The 20188-nt window shown below is 43.8% G+C and overlaps 1 protein-coding gene across 1 annotated transcript in view; it reads right to left on the bottom strand.

The window, feature by feature from the left end:
* The window catches only part of LMAN1L (lectin, mannose binding 1 like), a 108715-nt gene that overhangs the window by 13335 nt on the left and 75192 nt on the right, over positions 1–20188 (bottom strand). The window contains exons 11-12 of the mRNA XM_077473060.1: positions 19630–19780; positions 16073–16188 (exon numbers count right to left, since the gene is read on the bottom strand). Of these exons, the coding sequence (XP_077329186.1) occupies positions 16073–16188; positions 19630–19780 (267 nt within the window). The remainder of the gene's footprint in view (positions 1–16072; positions 16189–19629; positions 19781–20188) is intronic.

The following is a 20188-nucleotide window of genomic DNA, read 5'->3' as shown; positions in this document are numbered from 1 at the left end:
CTGGTCCATATCTCCCTCTGAACTCCCCTCCTCTTCCTCTCTTGTGGGCACCCACGTGACATCACTAGACACGTCATCATCAACGTCACCTTCCCCACCGCTATAAGTAGAGATCTCGGAGTAGGCAGCAACACCGGGGACCAACCTCCTCCTTGATCTGGGCTGATCTGGGTACTGTCGTCAGACTGCTGAGTAGTGGGTTGTTGCTGCCTCCTCTTCCTGATCCAATACCAAGAGTGGCTGCGCATCAGAAATGTCTTGATATGGATCGGAAAATAATTCCTGTGACTCAAGCAGAAGGTATGTGGTGGTGGTGGTGGTGGTGGTGGTAGTGTCTTTGGGGGTGCACATAGCAGAGAGTGAAGAAGAGGGTGCAGATCGAGAGGATGAGGAGGGTGTAGAAGAGTAAGGCTGAGCGAGCCACTCAACCAAGTCTGGTGCGTCCTTTAAAGTAATTGAACACACCTTCTGCAACTTCCCACTTTGGCTCAAGCCTGTTGCTCCTGCCCTACCCCTACCACCCCTGCAGAAGGGCCTGCCTCTTCCTCTGCCTGTCATTTTTTAAATGACCCTGTGACAAAACTCTCAGTCCCTATACCGATGAAGGACTGCTGCAGTATAGGGCAGCGGTCAGCAGTAGTGCACCTCAACCCTATTTATTGTGGACCGATACCAGTCCTTATAGAATGGCAGACTGTACCTCACTCAACCCTATGTACTGTAGTACCCTATACCTTACCAGTCCTTCTAAGGACCTTTGTGGACCAAGTAGGTTGTGTGTGAGTGATTAGCAGACTGTACGTCAGTCCCTATACCGATGAAGGACTGCTGCAGTATAGGGCAGCGGTCAGCAGTAGTGCACCTCAACCCTATGTATTGTGGACCGATACCAGTCCTTATAGAATGGCAGACTGTACCTCACTCAACCCTATGTACTGTAGTACCCTATACCTTACCAGTCCTTATAAGGACCTTTGTGGACCAAGTAGGTTGTGTGTGAGTGATTAGCAGACTGTACGTCAGTCCCTATACCGATGAAGGACTGCTGCAGTATAGGGCAGTGGTCAGCAGTAGTGCACCTCAACCCTATGTTTTGTGGACCGATACCAGTCCTTATAGAATGGCAGACTGTACCTCACTCAACCCTATGTACTGTAGTACCCTATACCTTACCAGTCCTTATAAGGACCTTTGTGGACCAAGTAGGTTGTGTGTGAGTAATTAGCAGACTGTACGTCAGTCCCTATACCTATGAAGGACTGCTGCAGTATAGGGCAGCGGTCAGCATTAGTGCACCTCAACCCTATGTATTGTGGACCGATACCAGTCCTTATAGAATGGCAGACTGCACCTCACTCAACCCTATGTACTGTAGTACCCTATACCTTACCAGTCCTTATAAGGACCTTTGTGGACCAAGTAGGTTGTGTGTGAGTGATTAGCAGACTGTACGTCGGTCCCTATACCGATGAAGGACTGCTGCAGTATAGGGCAGAGGTCAGCAGTAGTGCACCTCAACCCTATGTATTGTGGACCTATACCAGTCCTTATAGAATGGCAGACTGTACCTCACTCAACCCTATGTACTGTAGCACCCTAGACAGACCAAGTTACCAGTCCTTATAAGGACTTTTGTGGACCAAGTAGGTTGTGTGTGAGTGATTAGCAGACTGTACGTCAGTCCCTATACCGATGAAGGACTGCTGCAGTATAGGGCAGCGGTCAGCAGTAGTGCACCTCAACCCTATGTATTGTGGACCTATACCAGTCCTTATAGAATGGCAGACTGTACCTCACTCAACCCTATGTACTGTAGCACCCTAGACAGACCAACTTACCAGTCCTTATAAGGAGCTTTGTGGAACAAGTATGGCAGACTGTACCTCACTCAACCCTATGTACTGTAGCACCCTAGACAGACCAAGTTACCAGTCCTTATAAGGAGCTTTGTGGAACAAGTGGGTTGTGAATGATTAGCAGACTGCAGCAGAAGGGCAGTAGTCAAGTATAATATTCTTTCTATATTTGGAAGAAAGAATATTATACGTGTACAAGCCTATTACCATACCACTGATACCAGTCCTGAAAAGAACCTTTGTGGAACTAATAGTAACAGCTACTGATTAAACTGACCCTCACTGCCTCACACACTGCTTCCTGCCTGTCCCTATATAAACTGACAAAACAGAGGCTACTGGAACAATAATTGAAATAGCACTTTTGTGGACCTGATAGTAACAGCTAATGACTAAACTGGCTGTCCCTGCAGCACACACCGTCCTGTCCCTTTCTCTAAACTGACAAAAGACACTCAGGCTGCTGCAACAATCACTAGCACAGCACTGCCTATCCTGAACTACACCTAACACCTATACCAGTCCTGAAAATAACTTTTGTGTACCAAATAGCTAGCGATTTGGGTCACTGTAATCTCTCCCTGCTCCACACAGCAACCTCTCCCTATAGTGACAGAAGAAAGAATGTAAAATGGCCGCCGGATCGGGTGTATTTATAAGTTAGGGGGAATGTCCAAGTGTCCATGTGCTGTAATGTCTCAATTGGCTGTCCTGTACCCCATGATGGATGTGTCATCATAGGTCAAAGTTCTTTTACACAGTAAACACGGAAGTCCGCCGGGCGTACGGCGCCAATAGTCCGCCGAATGGGTGGACCGCGAACAGCCGAAATTCGCCGCGAAACGACCGCCGGGCGAACCGTTCGGCCATCACTAATTATTATACAGGAACCCTGCCAGGACAGAGTGCCCCTAGGTAAATTTAGTATTATATGAGCTTTGATTAAATTTTTTTATTACATTTTGGACATTAATTATTTATGTCTCCTGATGTTGATTTGTCTACAGTAGTAATAATGCAAGGGAGGGTGATAAATATTTAGTGCAAACTTTCAGAAATGGTCTTCTCTCCTGGGCTTCTGCTTGGTCAGGATGCCAATGTATGAAGGGTCTTATTTGTCTTTGGCCTTGTCCCAACTGGAAGCCTGTGCTAAAGGCTCAATGGATTTTATTTGTACTGTAGCTACCCTGACAGAGGGATGGCTGGCAGTATAATGTAAATTTGGAGATGTCTTCAGTGCTGAACAGTGTCATGGATCGCTTGGGAGAAGCTGCTTCCTGTAGGCATCGCTCGCATGAAGCCCGTACTGCTTATCAACTAAGGTACCTGTGACTGCTCACATAAGGTAAAGGGATTAGAATCTTCTTAGAGAACGATCTATGCATAGCTCCCAACTGTCCCTGATTTCAAGGGACTGCCCCTTATATGGAACAAAGCCCTTCTCTGTCACTCTTTTCATCCCATTTGTCCCCCATTTTGGTCTGATCTATATAGTTGCATATAAAATGCACTACTTATCTATTAAAAAGTGTTTCCCAGTGCTAAACCTTTCATCCAATTTCTAAATTGCTGCATCTGTAAATTTCAAAAAGACAGTATAAAGGAATAGTAGTGGTAAAAAAAACACTTGTAGGGATAACCAATCATTGTTGTACAATTCTCCTTTAGGGGGCATGTCCTATACCTACATACTTTTGCTAATAAGTGCTCCTCACTCCCATTTCAGAAAGTTGGGAGGTCTAAGGACTGTTACCAACAGACAGGGACTGCTTTTATAGTCACTAAAATCTGCTACGCTGCACCTAAAGAGCTATCAACAACATTAAAGCAATACTAAACACATGCTGTTTAATTTACATGGTCTCTTCTATTTCTGTATGTGGGTGATGCAATGAAATTATTTTGTTTAAATAAAAAAAAACTTCTAAATAGTTTTTTTCCTAATTGATATACATCTGTCACATGACCCAGATCTTTCCCAGCCTGTCTGCAAGGAAACCTAAGCAGGAGGAGCTTCTAGTGCTCTGCTGCTAGTGACATGTTCAAAAAAAAAAAAATACAGAGGAAAAATAAATAATATCAATAAACTGTTTTAAATTGTCATACAAATGTGTCACACCCCTCCAGCCTGTGTCTTAGAATAAGAGGGAGATGAAGCCTCCATTACTCTACATGTAATATCCCACTCCATTGTGTTTAGCTGGTTAGAGGGCATGGAGGAGGAGGGGGAGGAGGAGGAGGGAGGGAGTGGGCTGTCATTTAACATTGTGTATACACTCACATGTGTAACTCTATAGTCACAGTGGATGCTCAGATATGACAGGGAGGAAATGCTCAGCAGAGAAACTCACTGAAAACTGAGCATCTGCAGAGCTGCCACCACAGCTGCAAAACCCCTAGCTATATTGGGGACAAAAACAGAAGGGGGAGATAGAGAGCAACAGGATCAACCGGGTTTGTGGCAGAATACAGAAAAATAATCTCCTAATGGCTGAGTGAGTATAAACAGCATGTAATATACCATTTATCAATAGTTTTTTTTTTTTTTTGTTTTCTTATGTGGGTTTAGTGACACTTTAAATGCTATTAGAAGACCTGAGCTTTTTTTTCTATTTTTACATATCCTGTGCTCCTAACCCTCGCTGTAAAAGTTTATTGAGCAAATAAAATCATAATAATTTATAACATGTCTAACTTTATTTCTACTGCCCAATGAGCCAAGGATATCACCCTGAGATGTTTAATGCTAGCCTGTAACACAACTTATTCTCAACCACACAGAGAAGAAGAGGGCTACATTTATTATCAGAAATACAAAAAAAAAATAAAAAAAAATTTCTTAGGTATGTACCGTATTTATCGGCGTACAACACACACTTTTTTCCCCCTAAAATCAGGGGGAAATGGGGGGTGTGTGTTATGCGCCGATCCCCCACTGTTTCTATACCCTTCTGCCGCTCTCTTCGGCTTCTGAGTATTTTCGGCTATCTTCGGCCATTCTCGGAGAACGTCCAAAAATAGCCGATTGCGACCGAAAATACCTGAAGGCCGGCGAGAGCGGCCGAGAACTACCGAGCGCCGCCGAGATACACAGGACATCCGCTCTGTATCTCGGCAGTGCCATTTTTAAATCAAATCATTTTCAAATGACTGGCAAGGCTACAATAGAAGGCTGAAAATGACTGACAAGGCTGCAATGCAAGGCTACAATTGACACTGACAAGGCTGCATTGATGGGCATTTAAATGTAATTTTTTTTCCTTAAACTTCCCTCCTAAAAGTTTTTTCTTTTAAATTCCCTCCTAAACTTGGGGTGCGTGTTATACGCCGATAAATACGGTAATTATTAAATATTGCAAAATTTGTATTGTGCAGTTTGTATCTTAGCTTAATATTAGCTTTATTTTTGTATCACACAGTGCTTATCTTTTTAATTTGTATAAAAAGTATATCAAATGATTAGATATTAATTAATCTAGACAGTAAAAATACATTGTGGGAATGATACAGATAAGACTAATAAATCCACATATCTGAATGACAAAAAGAAAAAAAACATGTTTAATGACATATCTTAAAAAATCTGGACCTGAATTTCTGTAAGCAGCTATGCTAATCTCAGCTGTCACTCCGGCATTATTAGGAATACTGAGAATTATAGAAGTCAAAGGGTTAGTCAAGCAAATAAGATACAATGGACATATGGTATTCAGTCTGCCTGACTGGGCTTTTAACCACTTAAACGCATAATGAAATACTCCTCACACGGGTTTTCTTACTGTAAGTCTAGAGGCTTATCTAGGATTTTCCTTCAGCCTTATACATGTGTGTTCAGTACTACAATGTACACAAGTATAATATTGTATATATTTAATTTATGGTTACTTGAGATCATTAAAATGCATAAATGGGGACTGCTATTATTATTATCAATATACAAAGCTTCTCATGGATAATTGCAAAGAAATGTGGTATCTAGGCCCGAAGAGAAAAAAACAACATGAACTCCAGCCAGAACTGTTTTTATATTTGGGGAAGGATTGGAACCTCTCAGGTTTTTGTTGTGGTATGTGTCAAAGTAGTGAAGATCCACTCCCTGTGTAGTTGCCAGAAGAAGCAGATCCTGCAATGGGGACACAGAGTGCAAAAGGAACACTTAAGGGCTCATGTATAGTATACACAGACTAGGTTGACTGCCGGCTGTGGGAAAACGCAAAGCGCAGAAAAATTGCAACACGATTTTACCACGATTTGGACGCATTTTGCAGACAGTGGACAAAACTTTCCTAAAATTCATATCCACCCCCTGTCCCATCCCATCCATTCTCCTTCCTTTCCTCCTGATCATCAGTGTCACAAACAGTAAGGACAGCTCAGTCCCAGTGTGCCTATCTGTGATTGGCAGCCCTCGACCCCTCCCCCCGCCCTGCCCTTACTGCCACCTATGATGGACTCCACTGTGGGGGGGTTGGGTGGTCCGCATCCTGCGCTAGCACTGCCTGCTGATTTGCTTCTGCTGCCTCTTAAAAACGGGGGGGGGGGGGGGCAGTTTGCTATCTTCGCCCTGGGCACCAAATGGCCTTGTCCCAGCACTGCTCAAGGCTAGAGCATCCAAGAGATTTAGGGACATTCATCATCATTACCCCTGTGGTAATCTGCACAGGAAGAGAGGAGAAATATCAAATGCTAGAAGGTTCTCATCCAAAATTTTACAATACATGGCCCCGTCCATTGGCTCCTCTATGCGGCAAAGTTGGCCTGTACCTTTAGCAGAGAAACAGCCCCAAGGCGTAATGTTTCCACCTCCATGCTTGACTGTAGGAATGGTGTTTTTAGGGTCATAGTCAGCTTTTTTTCTTCTTCCAAACACGGCGAATCCAGTTAATGCCAAAGATCTCAATTTTGGTCTCAGCTGACCACAGCACTTTATCCCACTCCTTCTCTGTATAATTTAGATGTTCATTGGCAAACTTCAGATGTGCCTGTACATGTGCCTTCTTCAGGGAAGGGGGACCTTGCAGGTGCTGCAGGATTTCAATTCATGGCAGAGCATTGTGTTACCAATGGTTTGTTTGGTGACTGTGGTCCCAACTGCATTGAGATCATTCACAAGCTCCTCCTGTGTAGTTCTACGCTGATCCCTCACTTTTCTCATGATCATCCTTACCCCATGAGGCAAAATCTTGCATGAAGCTTCAGACTGAGGGCAATTGATTGTTATTTTGTATTTTTCAAATTTGTGAATAATCCCTCCAACAGTTGTCTCCTTCTCACCAAGCTTCTTGCTGGTGGCCTTGTAGCCCATTTCAGCCTTGTGCATAATTATAGACCCTCCATTTCTTTGTAAGTGGGCAAACTTACAAAATCTGCATGGGATCAAATAAATAAAAATTTTCCCACTGTATGTACTGAGCAGTTGTCAAGAATAATGCCCTTATCAGATTCTAGCTTGTTTTATTGCCAGTGTGTGGCTTGCCTTTTTTTTTTTATACCATTAGCAGAGAGGAGTGATGATAGGAGCATGTGGATCTGTCTGGCCTGAAGCTTCCAGCTTGGACTAAGACCTGTAGTTCCTGTCTTTCATAAATGCACAGTGCAGTTTGTGGATCTGCTCAGTTGTAAAAAGATCAGAAGTAGGCAGCCTAACTGTGCAGACATTATAAAAATGTACCTGTGATTGTACATAAAGGTGTGCATAAAGTGTATCCAAGCCCCCCTTCATTCAGGCTTGCTAGACTTCCTCTGAGTGAGTGCTGCACCAGGCTAACATACATCCTGTTTGCAGTTTTTCTATGGCAAATTTCCTGATTCCTATGGGCTCCAGAACAGCTCTGAGATTAGAGAGATGAAGCCTAGGTATGGACAACATGAAGATACCTAAAAAGCACATGTGTGCAGACAGTACATCATACAATAAAGGTATATGTGCTTGCGGAAAAAGGCATTTGACCGTCTTGATTGTTCCTTTCTCCTGGCGACCCTATGGCATATTCGATTTAAAGGGGCCTTCCTGCAAGCAATAATCATCTCTATAATAACCCAATGTCCCAGGTGAAAACCCCCTTTGGCCTTTCCCCATCACAAATGGTACTTGGCAGGGCTGTCCGCTTTCCCCTTTACTATTTGCACTATGTGTGGAACCTCTGGCGGCGACCATTCGTAGATCTTCCGTCATTCGGGGCATATCGGTTAGGGGGAAGGAATTTAAAATGTCATTGTTTGTGGATGATATCATCCTTACCCTGACCCAACCTAGGATCTCCCTGCCAAACTTACTTGATCGATTTAGTCCTCTCTCGGGATATAAAATAAATGCCTCTAAATCAGGTGCCCTCCCTCTTAACATTCCTGAGGATGAAGTTAAACACTTAATGTCTACTTTTCCCTCTGAAGTACTTGGGAGTAAACACCATACCAACCTTCACCACACTGTATCAGGAGAAAATCCCCCCCCATATCGCCAAATTAGGCTAATGGTGCAGCGTTGGAAGAAGCATTATGTCTCCTTTTTGGGACACATAGCTTCTGTCAAGATAACTATACTCACTAAGCTTCTTTATTTATTCCAAAAATTGCCCATACCAGTCCCCTATGACCATTTGAAAAAATTGCAAACCGATTTATTGCAATATGTATGGAATTATAAGCGGCACAGGATCCCCCGCTCAGTGCTCATGTCCTCATGCACTGATGGAGGCCAAACGTTCCCTAATCTTATCAAATATTATCAAGCGACGCAACTTCAGGCGATTGCATTCTGGTTTACACAATGTTCATTTAACAGGTGGACGGAAATTGAAAAAACTGTGGTTAGCTCCTATACACCCTAATAGCATCCTTTGGAATGCAAATGCAGAGGTAGCACCTAGACAGGTGTTAGGAACAATGTGTTATCTCAGAATGCTTTGGCGTAAGCTGTCTCGCCAATATGTCCTCTCCTTGGAAAAATCATTGCTGGCCTCCTTCATGTATAATCCTAAAATGCCTGGCGAGCCTCACCTACTCCATGTCCTCTCCTTGGACATTGAGAAATCTGTTCCATTTTGGCCACTTGGTAGACCCTAGGTCTCGTAAACTATTACCTTTTACTGAATTACAAGATAAATTTGGCCTGCCTCGCCAAGTGTTCTACAGATATCTACAGATCCATCATTATGCCCAAGCAATAACCCCCAACTTACAATTTTCGGCCCCGTCCTCTTTTGAGCGTATCACTCTAGAAGGCACGGCATGAAAGGCCACGATTTCTGATATCTATAAACTGCTGAATGCTTACCCCATCCAAACCCAAGGTAAACTCTCTTGCATGATCCATTGGGAGACAAGATTTTTCTGGCAGATTGGCAGGTTATTTGGTCCCAGGCTGCTAAAAGCTCCCTGTGTACTTTGTACAAAGGAAAGTCATATAAAATCCTTTTTTTTTGGTATCTGACACCAGATGTACTCCACTCCATTTACCCCTCCAGCTCCAACAGATGCTGGCATTGTCTGGCAGAAAAAGCCATCCTCCTTCACATTTTTTGGAACTGCCCATTAATTGTCCCCCGTTTTGTCATTCTGTCCAGCAACTCTTGGGCAGCCTTTCTTTTTTGGGCAACTCTCCCTATGACACCAAAGTTATTTTTCCTAGACCTCCCCCCGAAAGCAATCTCCAAAGTCTGTGGGAAGTTGCTTCATCGCATCCTTACGGCTGCGAGATGTCTAATTGCTCTCAGCTAGAAACGGCGGCCCCCTCCCTCTTCAGGGGCCCTATACGCTAGAATTAAAGATGTGGAACTGATAGAAAGAAAGACTGTTAGATTACAAAATAGATTGGAGGCTCATGACCAAGTCTGGGAGTTATGGCATCTCCAGGAAGACCCTCCTTGAAACAGCGAACCAGTCACCGCTAAGATCTTTTTTTTTTCCCTCTTCTTTTCTCTCTTCTTTATTATCCAATTGCTGTTATAAATTGCACTGCGATCTTAGTAATGACTTACTATATATCGCATTGATCTCTAGCTGAGGTTAATCTTATTTTGTTTTTTTCAACTTAGACATATTCTGTAGTACCATTGACTACAGTTGTAGTATTTTTCTCCCACCTCAGGTGGATTTCCTCTGTAAACACTTTGCTTTTGTTCATGTAACTTATCGTACAAAGAATTTACCTTTGTTGATACATTTTTGAAAATCAGTAAAATTGCTATTTAAAAAAAAAAAAAGTATATGTGCTAATATCTTTTTAAAGTGACTGTCTCAAGTTTATGTTTAATTCTTTGAAATGATGACTGAGGTTTGCAGAGGCTCAACTCAACGTATGACCAGACTACATGAAATATGCAGTAGCCACTGACCAACACTAATGAGCCATTCACTTCTATCCACCAAGATAAAACACCCATATGCGGGTCAGCAAAACATGTACATTTGATGGAGATGCCCAGACTGGGAACATTTGCTTGGCATAGATGTGAAATCACATAATTAAGATACACATTTGTATGTTGAGATCATTCTGTTTTGCCGTCTGTTCTTTCAGAATTCATTGTGAGGTTATTTTCAGCAGAGGAGAAAAAAACATAAAAAGCTGCATTTTAAACCCAGCACAGGACAAATTGGTGAACAGGAATGACATATGGAAGGGTTATACATAACTTCTATTGCCAAATTAGGAGTCAAACTGGTGGAAATGCAAAAACTCACAGGAGTTTTGTTTTTAGGCTTTTTTCCCATGTGATTTCAAAGCATCAAATGTGTATTATACTATAAAATCCATTGTTGTTCATATGATTTTTTTTACATGCTTGCACTGGTGTTGTATTGCTTGAATGTGCATGGTACAGATTGAAACTGTAAACACCAATTTTTATTTTATACACAGTATAGTGTATTCCTTCAATATTGGGGACAGCGACTGTATTATTCTCTATGGTCTTTCCAGGAAGTTAATAAAGTTTAAAAAGTGGGTAAATGGTGCAGCGCTCCTCTATAGGTACAATATAGATTGCACAATACAGGCACACTATATATATAAAGCCCTAAAAAAATCACTTGAATGGGTGAGATGAATCAAAGCTAGGTAAATAAATCATACAAATCAGAAAACCTGTCAATGAGATAGAACAAAACACTGCTGTGCTATGAAGAACAGTGACAAACAATAATATACACATCCAATAATTAAATCTACTTGCTAGATTGTAATACGCAAAAGTCCAAAATTATGAAGAAACTATTCGGTGAATTCCGTGTAAAAAAAAAAAACACACAAAAACTCCTGCACCTGCCACCTTCCAAATTATGCGCTTACCTCCATTCAAAGGGGAAGGCGCATGTTGACCTGCTGTAAGTCTTGAATGGAAGTGAGCGCATTATTTGGAAGGTGGCAGGCACTGGAGCTTTTGTGTTTTTTACAGTCACGGAATAGTTGGACTTTTGCGTATTACAATCTAACAAGTAGATTTAATCATTGGAGTATATTGTTTGTCACTGTTGTTCATAGCACAGTGGTGTTTTGTTCTATAGCATTGACAGTTTTTTTTATTTGTATGATTTATTTACCTAGCTTTAATGCATCTCACCAGTTCAAGTGATTTTTAAAGCTTTATATATATGGTGTGCCTGCATTGTGAAATGTATATTGTACCTATAGGGGAGTGCTGCACCATTCACCCACTTTTTACATTTCACCGTTATATAAGAATGCCACTAGGTACACAATGGCAAACCTGAGGAGTTATTGGTCATGTTTTATTACAGCTTTTTATTTATTTTTTGCACATATATTTATGTACACATAGAAGCGCAGGGGATCAGGCTTTTTTTTTTAAGGTAATAAAGTGTGATGGTAAGGGGTCTATAAACTGATGGACTTATAATAAAATGCCTTAACCACCTGCCGCCCACTAACAATACATTGAGTGCTAGCAGGTGGGACAAGGTCAGGCACAACAACATACTGGTAGGGTTTCTGCTTTTCGGGAGCATGTGCGCATGCCCACTCCTGATCTGTGCTGTAATTGTGCAAACCACAAATTTGTCAGCAGGTTACAGCTAATGATTTTGGCTGTATACCTGCTGATCAGCTGTGGCCAACCACAGCACAGAGTTGTATGTTTACAAACATACAGAACAGTGCTTTGGCTGTTTCTTCTCCCTAAAATCAACTCCAAATTCAGGGAGAAAAAACATCCAGATCCTCTCAGTAAAAGCAGCATACATTAATTTATTAGGCACACAGTTAACCCCCTTGATTGTCTTTCTGATCACCCCTGTCACCTATTTGTGCCATAAGTACAGTGTACAATATTATCACTGATCACTGTATTAGGCCGCGTACACACGGGCGGACTGTTGGCTCAACTTTGTCCGCTGAACAGTGTTTCAGCGGACAGTCCGCTCGTGTGTGGGGCTTCAGCGGACAGTTTCAGCGGACAGTTTGACGAACAAAGTTTTTCGGAAATTCCGAAAAACTGTCCGCTGAAACTTGGTTTGAGCGAACAATCCGCCCGTGTGTAGGCTACTTTCGAAATGAGCAAACTGTTCCCGCTCGGAGGGAAGTCTGCTCATTTCGAGCGCGTGTGCAGGTAGGCGGAGCCCGCGACGGAGACGTCGCGGGCTCCGCCGCCTGGAATGGACTTAAAGGGGAACCCCAACGCCGAAAAAAATCGGCGTGGGGGTCCCCCCAAAGTCCACAACAGACCCTTGTCCGAGCACGCTACCCGGCCGGCCAGGAAAGGGGGGCGAGCGAGCGCGCCCCCCCTCCTGAGCCGTACCAGGCCGCGTGCCCTCAACATGGGGGGTGCCTTGGGGAAGGGGGGGCCGCGCGGCCCCCCCCCACCCCAAAGCACCTTGTCCCCATGTTGATGAGGACAAGGGCCTCTTCCCGACAACCCTGGCCGTTGGTTGTCGGGGTCTGCGGGCGGGGGGCTTATCGGAATCCGGGAGCCCCCTTTAATAAGGGGGCCCCCGGATACCGGCCCCCCACCCTATGTGAATGAGTATGGGGTACAATGTACCCCTACCCATTCACCTGTAAAATAAAAGTACCCAAAAAAAAACAACACACGAGATAAAATATTTTATTGCACAGCTCCGGGGGTCTTCTCGCCGGACTCCTCCGCTATCTTCTTGTAGCTCTTTTGCTAGCGGAGGAGTCCGGCTTTCTTCCTCCCCGCCGCCGGCCTCTTCTCCCGACTTCGGGGGTCTTGTCCCCCTCTTCGGTTCTTCTGCCGGGCCACCGCGCCTTCTTATAGCTCTTTTGCAGGCGGTGGCCCGGTCTTCTGTCGCCGCCTTCCGTTCTTCTGTCGCCGCCTTCCGTTCTTCTGCCGGGCCACCGTGCCTTCTTATAGCTCTTTTGCAGGCGGTGGCCCGGTCTTCTGTCGCCGCTGTCGCCGCCGCCTTCCGTTCTTGTTCTTCTTCTTGTTCTTCTTGTTCTTCTCCAGGAGATGTTGACACGTCGCTCTCTCCGGCCGGAATGCCAGAGCCGCGCTGAGCGGCCACTTATATAGTGACAATGGGGCGGTGTCACATGGTATATGTCACATGGGTTGGTCACATGGTGACCCCGCCCCTTACGATGTCATAGTCCCCATGTGACATCAACCCATGTGACCAACCCATGTGACATATACCATGTGACACCGCCCCATTGTCACTATATAAGTGGCCGCTCAGCGCGGCTCTGGCATTCCGGCCGGAGAGAGCGACGTGTCAACATCTCCTGGAGAAGAACAAGAAGAACAAGAAGAAGAACAAGAACGGAAGGCGGCGGCGACAGCGGCGACAGAAGACCGGGCCACCGCCTGCAAAAGAGCTATAAGAAGGCGCGGTGGCCCGGCAGAAGAACGGAAGGCGGCGACAGAAGAACGGAAGGCGGCGACAGAAGACCGGGCCACCGCCTGCAAAAGAGCTATAAGAAGGCGCGGTGGCCCGGCAGAAGAACCGAAGAGGGGGACAAGACCCCCGAAGTCGGGAGAAGAGGCCGGCGGCGGGGAGGAAGAAAGCCGGACTCCTCCGCTAGCAAAAGAGCTACAAGAAGATAGCGGAGGAGTCCGGCGAGAAGACCCCCGGAGCTGTGCAATAAAATATTTTATCTCGTGTGTTGTTTTTTTTTGGGTACTTTTATTTTACAGGTGAATGGGTAGGGGTACATTGTACCCCATACTCATTCACATAGGGTGGGGGGCCGGTATCCGGGGGCCCCCTTATTAAAGGGGGCTCCCGGATTCCGATAAGCCCCCCGCCCGCAGACCCCGACAACCAACGGCCAGGGTTGTCGGGAAGAGGCCCTTGTCCTCATCAACATGGGGACAAGGTGCTTTGGGGTGGGGGGGACCGCGCGGCCCCCCCTTCCCCAAGGCACCCCCCATGTTGAGGGCACGCGGCCTGGTACGGCTCAGGAGGGGGGGCGCGCTCGCTCACCCCCCTTTCCTGGCCGGCCGGGTAGCGTGCTCGGACAAGGGTCTGTTGTGGACTTTGGGGGGACCCCCACGCCGATTTTTTTCGGCGTTGGGGTTCCCCTTTAAGTCCATTCCAGGCGGCGGAGCCCGCGACGTCTCCGTCGCGGGCCCCGTCTACCTGCACACGCGCTCGAAATGAGCGGACTGTTGCCTCGTGTGTGGGCGAGTCCGCTCATTTCAAAAGTTGCGCGGACTTAGTACGACGAACAAAGTTTGCCGTATTTGTCCGCTCAAAAAGTGCCGTGTGTGGGCGTGTTCGTTCATTCAAAAGTTTGAGCGGACTGTTTGACGAACTTAGTTTCGGCAGACAGTCCCCGCGTGTGTACGCCGCCTTAGTGTCACTAGCGACATCAGTGTCAGTTAGTGTCCCTCCCAGTCAGTGTAGGTTGGCACCAGATAACACACCACACTAAAAGTTGCTGATCATTACTAGTAAAGCGTCTATAGCTGCATAAATTCCAGTATATATACCATGGCTTGTAGATGCAGACCAATATACACTTAATTGGGATTTCTTTTTTTTTTTTTTAACCAAAGACATGTGGCAGAATACATTTTGTCCTAAATATATGAAAAAATTTGATTTTATTGGATATATTTTATAACAGAAATTAAAAAATATTTTTTTTTTCAAAATTTTTGAACTTTTGTTTGTATAAAATCGAATAAAAACCCTAGTTGTGATCAAATACCACCAAAAGAAATCTCTGTTTCTGTGAAAATGATATAAATTTAATTTGGGTACAGTGTTGTATGACCAAGTTAATGGCCAGTTAAAGTGAAGTGAAGGGAAATCTCTGCAATGGGACATAGATGGCTATTAAAAATCTGATAGGGGTTATAACCCTCCTTTACTCTATCCAAAATGAAAATAAAAAGTCTTGCCTATAGTTCTACTTTAACTAAGTTCTGAGCTTTAAATAACTGCAACCAAAATGTTCTTTACAAGTTTGGAACAGCGTAAGGTAGGGTTGATTTCCTGCCCCACATACACTACTGGAAGTAGAAGGAAATTTCACCAAATTGAGCTCCCTTCTTAGATAGTAATCACCAGAACTGGTGTTTCCATTGAAAGATTTCCCCTCCTCTCCTGTTCCGGTAACTGTAAAGCTGGCCATAGACAGTTTGAATCTCGGCCGTTACAGCAGGGACCGGCTGAGATTTGAACCATGTATGGACAATGATTGATCAATCAGTCAACTTGGGTACAACCAGCCTGTCAGATTTTACATGCAATTATTGCTAGCAGCTGTAATAGCCACTTAGCAGTAATCACTACATTCTCCCAGCAGGGACGGCTCCCTCAGCCACGAGAACACAATGGCTCTCTGTGGGAGGGATTTCGCCATCAACACTGACTGTGTTGGTGGAGGAATCAAGTGAACCCATGGTTGCAAGAAAGAAAATCGCTCCATCTATGGCCTGCTTAAGCTTTTGTTTTCCCACCACATTCTGTCCTGGAATCAATGAGCTTCCGGACAGGAAACAAAGAGAAATTTCCTGATTGGGAGTTTTGACCATGCTATCCAAAATACAAATTTATATATATTTGTCTGGAGTCCCACTTTACATTTCTTACTAGTCCGTTGAAGCCCATGATTTCAGATGATGGCAGTTTACACTTAACACATATCATTTTATACATAAATATTCATGAATGGGAAGAGCTAAATACACAACTGTGTACAACTAAACATCAAACACTTGCCAGTGCAGTCCTATGATAAGATGTATACCTCTTGAGAAGCACACGGAAAGATGAAAATGACTCACCTGAATAATATATAAGCTACAGTAAAAATACTTTGCAAAAGCAGAAATGCCAGGAAAACACTACTGGACAAACAGGAGGTTTGGGCTGTGCTTGAAGGACATCGTGGGGCCAATTCCTGGTGAAAAATAATAAAGAGCACCAGTCAGAGGAAAGATATTAGGCTAATAACAGGAAAATGTTAAAGTAAGAAAACAAGGTAATTCAAAGCAGGAGCAAATTAAAAAAAGTTAAATGGATTGACTAAAAGTGGAATGAATTTAAAGGCTATTCAGAATGTTACTTAAAGAGGAACTGCAGTCTGCTCACATAATTTGTACTAAAAACATCTTTGCCATTCTGAAGCTTCCCTCCAACCACTTTGCATATTATTTTATATATACTGTGATTCTGTACTTGCCAAATATGCTGCAGAAATCTCCCTCCACTAAGTCTGGCTGCAACCATTTTAACTGTGGGCAACTGAAGCTGTTGCCTGTTCACTTCCTGGATTTACACAGAGGCACACCTTCAGCTCTGCAGCTGTCATTGGCCCTCTTATGACTCCCCCCCTCCTTTCTGGCAAACTCTCACCAGAGTAAGAGAGAGCTGGGCATGATGTCATAAGCCTAGGCTTTTTACCAGACAAGAAACAGGAAGTGGGCTGTATGAGATATTTACTGGCAGAAAAAAATGTTTTACTATCCAAAGTTAAAACAACAAGGGCAGAAGATTTAATAGATGGAAAGTTGAAAAAATGACTGACGTTCCACTTTAAAGGGAATAAAATAACACAGAAGGGTGGATTAACTAAGAGCAAACAGACTATGCACTTCGCACGTGCAAGTGCAGTTGCTCAAGTAAATGAGTAAATGCTTAGTAAATTAGGGGAAGCTCTGCGGACTTCCATCATCCAATCACGTGCAAGTAAAAATGCATTTTTTTTAAAATGATCCTTGCATGTGATTGGGTATTCTTTGCGAAAGTGAAGCACCACCTTATTTACCAAGCCATTAAGCAACTTCACTTGCTAAATGCACAGTCTATTTGCCTTCAGTATATCAGCCCCAGAGACTATAAAGTGGGCACCGGAAGGTACCTGTTCCTTTGTTCCCAGCCTGATATTTTGATCCAGGTACTGAAGACACCATGAAATTCTTATATAAATACAGACTTTGTGAAAGTCACACATTTAGGGCTATGCAAGCCCTTCTGTGGCAGAACTTGGGTCTGGTGATTTATTGCTCAAGCATCAAGCACTACTAAGTGAATGGCAGGGGGTAGTGTACACTTACCAACCTAACCTGGAAGTACCACGTTTTATTGTGGCTTTCACAGCAGATTTTGCCAACTGATGGTACCAGGAAAGCAAAAGCAGGCCACTGTGTTACTCATATAATTTGGTAGTACAGTGAGTGAGAAACAAAAGAACCAGAACATTGTTGACTGGACTATTCTGCCTTTTATCACAGAGCGCTATACATTTGGCTCTTACTTTCTCAGCCAAAGGAGGAGCTTCTTGCATTAGAACTGAACTTTTCTATGTTTAAGTCATATGTGTAGAAAGAAAGATTTACTGGAAAAACTCTTCTCTAGATAAGCGTGGTTTAGTTGGAACCTTAGGGGAAAAGAAGTGGCTAGGAGGTGTCTAATATTACTGTGATTTCTACTTGATCTGACCATATAAATAACAACTAATTTTAGGGCGCCATTCCCACTCGCAATTAAAGTGGAGTTCCACCCAATTTCAAAGGTGGTCTTAAATGAAAGACCACCTCTCCACCACTCGCTTTTGGATATTTAAAAATAATTTTTTACTTTCTCTCGCACCTTTTTTGTAAGTACTTCCGAACCAGCTGGGCCGTGGCCAAGGACGTCACATCCTCTTCTGCGGTGAGCCCCCTGTTGTCTTCTGGGACCTGTGTGTGTCCCAGAAGACAAGCTGGCCATTCACAAAGCCGCAAGGCTCCACTGCTGGTTTCCCTTAGTTGGAATGGTGGCGTCTGCACCCAATCTGATGGACGGATCGGCTTAGGGGGCCGACATTGGCTCTCTGGTCAGGTAAGTGTTATTAAAAGTCAGCAGCTACAGTGTTTGCAGCTGCTGACTTAAAAAAAAAAAAAGAATTTCGACTGGAACATTGCTTTAAGGCTATAGTGCAAATTCTGGTGTCAAAATTCAAAGAATTCCAGTGGACAGAATTACAGGTGTTTGCAAATATCTGCCTACTTAGCCTACACAAAGCAATGACAGGCTGCTGGCAACAGTAGTTGTCTGTAGATGTTTGGATGTAATCTGACATCCTGTGATCATCTACGGTTAAGGACAGATGGGTAGATGTGGGTAATCATGGTTAGACAAATGTCTGTCACTAACTGCAGCTATTAGCTGGATGCAGTGGTGGCTGGTGGTAATTTTTTTTGGGGGGGCAGCAAATAGTCGGTCGGATGGGTCTGGTGCACTTACCCCATCTATGGTGGGCAGCACTTCACTGGTGGCTTCCCTTGCTTGGTGGCGGCTTTCCCTTCCTCTGCTCTCCATGGGCATTGTGGCGGCTTCCATTTCCTCCAATTGGGCAAATTGGGACTCTTCTCTGTTTGGCTAATCGGAAAATGGGCCTCAGACCTGCTTCTGACTGGCCGGATTGAGGATCAGTGCTTCAACAGCGCATATTCATTCGCTGTTGTAACATCTGAGTGGGCTCCTGGCGCAATGTTTTGTGCCACGAGCCCACCCTATTTTGAAGCCTATTAGAGCCTCTAGCTCTAATCAGGTGCTTAAAAAAACAACCTCCGCTGCTGTAATTCATGTGCCCGGCATCATGAAAGGGGCCTGATGCATGAATAGGGGAGAAATCTACAAAAAGGGAGGGGAAAAAAAGGGAGGGGAAAAAAAGGGAATGGGGTGGGAAAGGGACCAGGAAACAGGGGAGAAAGAGGGAAGTGAAAGGGGAAAAAAAAGGGGGGAGGAAAAAGTGGGGCAGAAGGGAAAAGTTCCCCCAGACTGGGAGATGAGTGGGGTCAATTAGAGAGGCCCAGGCTGGTCAGATGCAAAGTTGGAAGAGTGTAAGACCCCCACGGGGCCAATACCTTAAAATAATTAGCATGGAAGTCGTGGTGGATACTAGTCATCTTTTAATAATCACGAGAGTCGTCAGGATGCTCCTCACCTCTGGAAATGAAACCTAATTCTTTTTTAATGAAAAAGAGTAGCGCTAGTGTTTATTTTGTGTGTCTGTTGCTGTTTTTTTAAGCTAATAATTTCCCATAAAAGGTATGTTTACATAATGTACACATCCCATTTTCCAGTTGAATCTAATTGGAAAAATGTGTGATTTTTTGGTGAGGAAAAAAAGTATAAATCATATAAATGAAAAAACTCATACAACTAGAAAACTGTAATTAAATGAAAAAAAAAAAAAACAAAGATTCACAACTAACTTCTAATGAAAGACAGGCAAGGCTATAAGGCATTGAACAGATCATTGTTGGGATAGCAGTCCATTTATATTTTGCCATAGCCACGTTTTAAACAAAAATATTAATTTTAGTTCCAGAGTAACTTGTTTCCATCATCTCACCGAACGTTTGACCAGGTCCTGCAGGCTTCTCTTTATTTTAACAAAATCCTCCTTAACTTCTTTGGCAGAGGCTGGATTAGGGGAAGAATTTGCTGCTTCCTTCGATGAAGGCAGATCTTTGGCCTTGGCAGCAATCTTGCGAACTTCACTTCTATAAGAGGATTATTGCGTGAAAGATCAGAATGCACCTCGCATACAGTATGATTTATAGTCTAGCTCATTCTTTCTCCCGATTACAAAATTTTCCCATATACAGACTAATGGTCAGACAAGAAATGTTGTTTTAGACATAATCTGGGTAAACAGTTAGCATTGCTGTGTTGTAATGTAGGTTATATGCCTTCCATTGTTTGCATGGATTTTCTATGCTTCTGTTTTCTATGACAACCCATAATGTCATGTTTGTTCATTCCATTTTACTATTCCGTGTACTCTGTAAAACGCTATGAAAGGTTTTGGATCTATATAAATGAGTAAAGTAAAATAAATATTTACTCAGGTACAATATGTTGCTTAAAGTCCAACTCCAACTCAGGCTGCCATCTTTCAATAAAGTAAG

This window comes from Lithobates pipiens, unplaced genomic scaffold (genome assembly GCF_037356315.1).
Source record: "Lithobates pipiens isolate NorthernLeopardFrog02 unplaced genomic scaffold, aLitPip1_a1.2 Scaffold_8, whole genome shotgun sequence".
NCBI classification, from domain to species: Eukaryota; Metazoa; Chordata; class Amphibia; order Anura; family Ranidae; genus Lithobates; species Lithobates pipiens.
This window is presented reverse-complemented; position numbering and strand designations above follow the sequence as displayed.